General features: G+C 33.2%; 1 protein-coding gene across 1 annotated transcript; it reads left to right on the top strand.

Annotated features, from left to right (window-relative positions):
- Positions 1-3,012: 3,012 nt before the first annotated feature.
- LOC112592927 (tigger transposable element-derived protein 6-like) lies at positions 3,013-4,762 on the top strand. The gene is made up of 2 exons (XM_025337089.1): positions 3,013-4,490; positions 4,723-4,762. The coding sequence occupies exons 1-2, from the start codon at positions 3,013-3,015 to the stop codon at positions 4,760-4,762; spliced, it is 1,518 nt and encodes a 505-aa protein (XP_025192874.1).
- Positions 4,763-7,534: the final 2,772 nt, after the last annotated feature.

The raw sequence follows: 7,534 nt of genomic DNA, 5'->3' as shown, positions 1-7,534 counted from the left end.
TATATATATATATATATATATATATATATATATATATATTAACGTTATATTCACTTTACGTGTCGCTACCGCTACCGCCATCCGCAGCATATAATATATATAACATATATATTATTATTTATGTATATATACATAACGCTGCACGAATTATAATATATTATCTATAAATGTATGCGAAAATAATGTAGTAAAACAATACGATGCGTGCGAGTTTAAAGCTCAAATGTGTGTAATATAATATTATGTGGAATTCGTGTTTGGTGTGTATTATCGCACGTAGGTATATTGGTAAATGGCAATACTAGTACCTATAATATACTCAGTTAAATGTCGAGGTACCTATATAATATGCGGTATAGTGGTACACAACGCGTTTATTAGATTTAAAAAAAGATTTTTCGCCTATTTTTTAATGATAAAAACGTCAATTAGAGGAAAATATACTACCTATACTATCGTCCATAATAATCGCATTCTAGTAAATTGAACGTATATTATTATAATAGGGGTTACTAATGAAAAAAAAATTAGCCACTGAACGTTGCAATAACAAATCTGCCGATATTTTGTACTGATTTTTGTTGTCGAAGTTATTTGCAGTCCGTGTTTTCGATTTCGTACTAAGTATTGTAGAATATTTCAACGTACTGACTCGTATTTCAAGAATTATGAAGTGGCTTTATTATCTTTAAGTATTTACAGTTTTACAAAGTGTACTGTCATATCATGTATACAGTAATTATTTCATTGTTTTCCTACGCCCTACCGTTTTTGTGTACGTATAATAATATGTCTAAACGTTAAAAATTCATGATTACAGCGAACTGTTTGTCAAAAATTTCATATTCATACACCAGAGACCAAAGAATTCAAAGAACATGTCAACATTTTATAAATAAAAAAATTGAGTCGACACAACTCCGCAATAAAGTATACCTTTGTGTAAAAGCAAAATAAAAAATTTTTGACATTTAAATCATATGACATATTGTGTACTATTTATATAATGCAGTATATCATTAGATAGTATTAAAATTGATTCTGATCGGAGTTAAATTTTTTGTTGGGAAATTAAAAAAAAAATAAAAAACAACTATTTGCGCCATTTATTGAAATCCGTATTCCAGTTGCTGTAATTTAGATACATTTTAGTTAAATGCAATATTTGTGTAAGTATACCCGATTAAATTTTATTAAATGTACTGCGTGCTAATTTTGAGAGGAAACTTAATGGAAATGACAGTGGGTTTTTGTATACAACAGTATATATAGCTTGTATTTATAATTATATTACGTCTGTGAAGTTATGCCACGCAAATTCAAAATTTTTAACTTAAGTTTAGTCTATAATTAGTTAGTCACTTGTAAGTGTTTGCAAGTTTAAATTGGTTATTTGTGAGATCAAACGTTTTCACTTATCCGTTAAGATATATATATATTCAGAGTAATTTCTTTGAAATCTGTTGGCTTTATAATTTCCCAGATTTTTAACGTAAATATAACATCTTGTACACGAATTCAAAATCGTAAGTCACCTTCCCTTGATCACCTTTGAAAATCAAATAGGTTGTGCTTCGTAGAAAACTTTTTAAGTCTATTGTATATACGCGCTGTGTGCTTATAATAATTATCGTGCCTATATATAGCTTATATACGCGTACACGAAATACAATTTTCGAAATATAATAAAACTAACGTCGCTGTTAAAACTAAAACTCAAGAAGTTGATTGATGTGAGTCGTGCTGCTGCAGAGGGAACCCAGTTTCGCGCATCAAGCGCTGTAACGATGGAGGCATATTAACCGATGACAAACGCCCCTTCTGCAGGTTTCCACGCCGATAAGACGTATGGCGATACGTCTTATACGATATATATGTGCGGTCGTATATTATAATGATGTATACGTTTGCGCCGGGCGCGAGAATAACGCGTGCGTACGTAATTATTTATATTAATATATTGTCTAATATATTTTATATCACGCCTATACCGTCTGACCAGCGAGCGTTTGCCTACGGCGTGTGTACGTGTATACTATAGGTATACTAACCTATTATAAAATCGGTTATAAATAATATAGTCACAAAATATTATTACCCCCAAAAACGTCGTCATGCTCGCTTGGCGTGTACTCGACGAGTTTGCGGTGGCGGTAAAACATCTCGCGACGGGGAAAGACTGACAGGGTGTGTGTGTGTGTGTGTGACTTTCGGGTGGGGGCGGTGGGGTGGGGGGGGGGGGGGGGGGGGGGTAGGTCGCGGCGAAAGCGCGGGCGCGCGCGTCGACGGTGCATGCGCGGAATCGGCGTCTGCATGTCCCGCGATCGCGGCGGCGTGTGGCGCGGAGGGTACTCGCTGGTAAACTTGCACGTGCAGTTTATTGATCCGTGACCCAGTTCGAGTCGAATCGGCTGCCGGTGTTGCTGTTGTTGCTGTCGGGCCAGCAAATACTACGACGACGCCGCGACGGCGCCTCCGTAAATATTTATCATCACTACAATAAAAGTTTTCCACTGTTTGGGTATACGAGTATATTGTGCGTAATAATGATATTAACATGTACAGAAGTCTAGATAAACCACCCCGTCACACATCGCACTATATATATATATATATATATATATATATATACAGTAGAAGCCGCTTATTAGAAACACGGATTATTGATACAATCGCGTTATTGAAACAAAATGTACCGGGACGGATCGCCCGTATATTAGATCATTTAAAATAAATCGGATTATTGAAACATTACATCGGTTATTTGAAACAATTAGATGAAGGTCAGTTGACATAATATACACCGGTTATCCGTGCGATAACCAATATATGTAATTTAATCTTATCTTTGCTGTCGTTACGTTTATATATGGACGGTACTTTATCTTACGTCCTATACGATGAGCACTTTTCTATACGTATCTTTAGTTCAACTTCGGCGTGTGTACGTAAAGGTGATTAGTGTTTCGTTATTTCGTTTGTATTCTAAAAATCTAAAATCTAAATCTAAAAATGTCTAAACGCCAAGATTTAAGTGCTAAACAGAAGTGCGATTTATTAAAATCATACGACGTGCTTCCAAAAATTAGTTTACGTGATGCCGCAGCTCGTTTAAACGTTTCTCATTGCACATTAAATAGAATTTTAAAAAACCGTTCGAATATTGAACGCGCAATAATGGTCAATGAATGTGATAGTCGGAAAAGAAAAAGAGCAGGAAAAGAAGAAGTTGTAGACAAAGCGTTAAAGGAATGGTTCTTACAAGTAAGGAAAAAAGATGCCCGTATTAATGGTCCACTTTTACGCCAAAAAGCAGAAGACCTGGCAAAGAAAATGGGGAAAGACGATTTTGTTGCGACGGAAGGATGGTTTCAACGTTGGAAGAAAAGGGAGAACATCAGCTTCATTAAAACACATGGAGAGCAAGGGGAAGCCGATTTTAGTGCGGCACAATCGTGGTTTAAAACTCATTGGACCGATTTGCTATCCCAGTACTCCCCCTCTGATATTTTCAATGCCGACGAAACCGGGCTTTATTTTAGAGCTCTACCTGAGCACATATACGCACTCAAACTTGACAAAGCCAAAGGGGCAAAAACGAGCAAAGAGCGACTCACAATTATATGTTGTGTCAGCATGAACGGGGAAAAACGAAAATTGATGGTAATAGGTAAGAGTCAGAACCCACGGTGTTTTAAGGGAGTGAAAACATTACCAGTAGATTACAAGGCAAACAAAAACGCTTGGATGACTGCAGCAATTTTCAAAGATTGGCTGATCAATTGGGATAAAGAGCTCAATCGGAACATTTTATTACTCATTGATAATTGTCCAGCTCATATCATTGACTGCATAAACTTAAGACACATAAAAGTTATTTTCTTACCGGCAAATACTACTTCGATCATTCAACCATGCGACCAAGGTATCATACGCACCTTCAAAGCTTATTACAGATCAGCAATAAGGGGAAAAGTTCTTGCAATGATTGATAATGGTCTACACGATGCATCTTGTTCCTTGCAAGCTAACGATATAGCAAAAAAAATAACCATTCTTGATGCTATTCATCTAGCAAAAGAAGCATGGAATAAAGTAAGTATGAAGACAATTCGAAATTGTTTTCGTCACGGTGGATTCAAAACAGATGACAAAACAGACGACAAAACAGACGACGAACACGAACATAGTTTGCCTGAAAAACCAGTCGATCTCTCGGATGAAGTTTATGGCGATTGGGTTGATGTGGACTCACACCTCGATGTGGCAGAGATTCAAACAGAAGAAGAGATTTGTAATGCGGTAATGAATCCTCAAACAATTGAACGGACCAATACTGACGATGAAGAAGAAAACAGCGAGACACCCCTGGCACCGCCATCAAATAAGGAAATTGTAGAAGCTTTAAGTGTCCTCAGGAGAGCTGTTCAGCACCGTGCGGATGAAATAGGTTTTGAGCAGCATTATTCATATGAAAATATGGTTATGGAGTTACTTGAGGAAAAAAAACAAACTACAATCAATAAATATTTTAAATAATTTAGTAAGATAAATATTTTAAATGTGTAATATAGTAATTAGTAAGATAAATATTTTTAATATGTAATATAGTAATTAGTAAGATAAATATTTTAAATACGAAAATCGTAATATACATATACATAGTTAAATAAATACATAAATAAATTTTCCGCGTATTTTTTTTTTTTTTTTTTTTCATAGTACAAATTTAACAAATCGCTTATTAGAAACAATCGGTTAATTGACACATTTCACTTTGGTCCCAAAGTGTTTCTAATAAGCGGCTTCTACTGTATATATATATATATGTGTATAATGCATAATTTAGAACATCGCTTGTGCGTGCCCAATACATCGTACATGTACCTCTAACAGCGGTAGATATATTAGATATATCCATGTATAAGTGATTACGAGAACAGTATTACGACAGTTATATTATACCCTACGTGTTATTACCTACAAATACACCTGACCGGCAACGCAGTTTTCACGTTTAGTAATACGCTATTCGGCATTGTGTGAGTGTTCGTACTGGGCAGGCCGAACTCCATATAGGTATGTATTATTGAAGCAGGGTTGACCCGGAACGAATACGATTTTTTTCTTTAGACTTGATCCCCGCCCGCCCGGGCGACTGTATTGTTATTACGATATAATTATTATAATTTCAGTAAGTCGGGTATGGGTGCTTTCAGCACTTCCCTCTATATCGAAGTCGTATACCTACGTCGCTTGCCACCTCGTTCGTGTATTCGTATAATAACCATTATATTCGTATATAATAGTATTATTGTGTAGTACACGCAGTAGTCGGTTAAAAGAAAAGTGAAAAAACTTTTATCCGATATTATATTATCATCCCTTCAGTACTACTCTTATTATGTTTAGGAGCGACAATACGAATAGTGTATACAATCCGTGCGTTACGTCACTTATTATTACACGCGCCTTGACTGTTTTCGACGATTTATATAATATATTATATTTTATCCAACTATATAGTACAGGCAGGTACATAATATTATATTGTACCTGTTATATAAAGTTTATTTTCTAATTAACCGTCTATCGATTTTCATCCCACCGCTGGGCGCTGTTTTTAATCTTCCACGAAGTGCTGTAAATTGAGTTGTATTTATAATACAATAATATATATGATATAAAATCTAAATTATATAACCAACTTGAATGTTTTACACTGCAGCAAGGTTTGAGATCAGTACTTTTATAATAAAGATTTAAAAAAACCCATCGGAAGTTATAACTTCAAAGATATAACTGAACAAGAAAACAGAATCGTTCACTGTGAACAACATAATATAATACAGAGAAATTTTATTGTATTACACTGAGTTTTCGCAGTGTATTATGGCCTTGGGGAGCATTCGTTTCGTTTTGTTCGTACCTCGACAGAGCACTCAACTTACCCTGAAATGATTGACGTATTGTTTAAAAAAAAAAAAATGTTCTATACGTTTACCTCCGTTATTTCTCAGTTTGAATAATATAGGTATCCTAATACAAAACAATAACTGGGAAATTAGAAAAATAATCTGTCATTTACGTTTAAATTTTTATCTATCTATCTATAGTGATCTATTCTATAGGTATATAGAAGGAGTTGACAACCACTTTTTGTACAGCCTTAAAATTGTGTTTTTTGAAAGTAAAAATAAATAATAAACAACAAATTTAATAAGCACTTTTAATCAGAATCGAATAATATTAAACCGTCCCGAAATTGTAACATTTCATGTAATTCAATAAAATTGTATTTAACAAAAAAATAAAGGATAATTTAAAACATAATATACAGAGATAAAAACTGTTTCGGAAATTTCATTGAACAGTATGACTTCAAAATTGCATTGTATAAAATGAATAGGTAATAAGTATACTCGTATTACACAATATTATTAGTGAGCTGTGTCCGCTTGTAAATGTTGAGAGTTGAAACTTTTAAAGCATTTTTAGTGACTGAAAAATAATAATGCACTAAGTGGTAAGTATAGATACCCATTTATATTGTAAAAACTATAAAAGCTTTCATGATTTTTTTTTTTTATTATTAGTCATCGTACATATTGGATACTACAAAATTAAAATTTTGTATACGAACATTAATTGTTCAAAATGTTTTACTTTTACGCTTTGGAAATTGGAGAATGTATAAAATTGATACACTATAGACATTATTTATTTTTTTTAACTTCATAAAATGTCTTCATACTCCATTTTATTTAGCAGTTAATCATTTAAATATGTTCAAAGAAATATGAACAATCAACATAATTTTTAGTTGGTTATTAACAACATGGGTACACGTGTGCACGATAAGAAAACTATAGTATAATTCGTTGAAAAAACCGACAAAATTGAATTTTTAAATAAATAATAAATTGAACTGATGTATAAAAAAATATATGTAATGAAAAACTCGTGTTCTTATTCGTGTCAAACGCAATATTATATTACATATTCGTATATTGTATGAAAAAATAAAATACTTCCATGGCAGGAGTAAAAATATCAGGTTTTTTATTTATTAATTTTTACAAATTACGCTTTTAATTTAATAAACATATTATATCTAATAAAAACTAAGATTGGACTAACACTAACAGATATTATCATTGAAAAATTATAATACATTCTTAATTTTTAAACATCTAATACTTGCTTTAATTGTCTATGAACGATAAGAATGTTTTGGTACAATATATAGGTTTATGTACTATAGTATTATATTGCAACAAGAATACGTTCATCGTAATACTTCAATTCCAGCATATACTGATTGCCTACACTCATCTATCTTTTCAAATGCTCTTTATTTATTGCATCCACTATTTCATTTACGAATGTCGTGATCTTTTCAATTTAGCTTTTTCACAAAAACACTCTTAGTGTAAGACGACCATCTGTACACCAAGCAACGTATTTCCCACACATTTCATCCATTCCAACTCGGTCATAAATTGATTTCTTTTGAGAATACTCCGCTGTGTAA

This window comes from Melanaphis sacchari, unplaced genomic scaffold, assembly GCF_002803265.2.
Source record: "Melanaphis sacchari strain LSU unplaced genomic scaffold, SCAv2.0 Contig19_pilon_pilon, whole genome shotgun sequence".
In the NCBI taxonomy this organism is placed as follows: Eukaryota; Metazoa; Arthropoda; class Insecta; order Hemiptera; family Aphididae; genus Melanaphis; species Melanaphis sacchari.
Note: the sequence above shows the minus strand (reverse complement) of the source record. Positions and strands in the feature narration are given on the sequence as shown.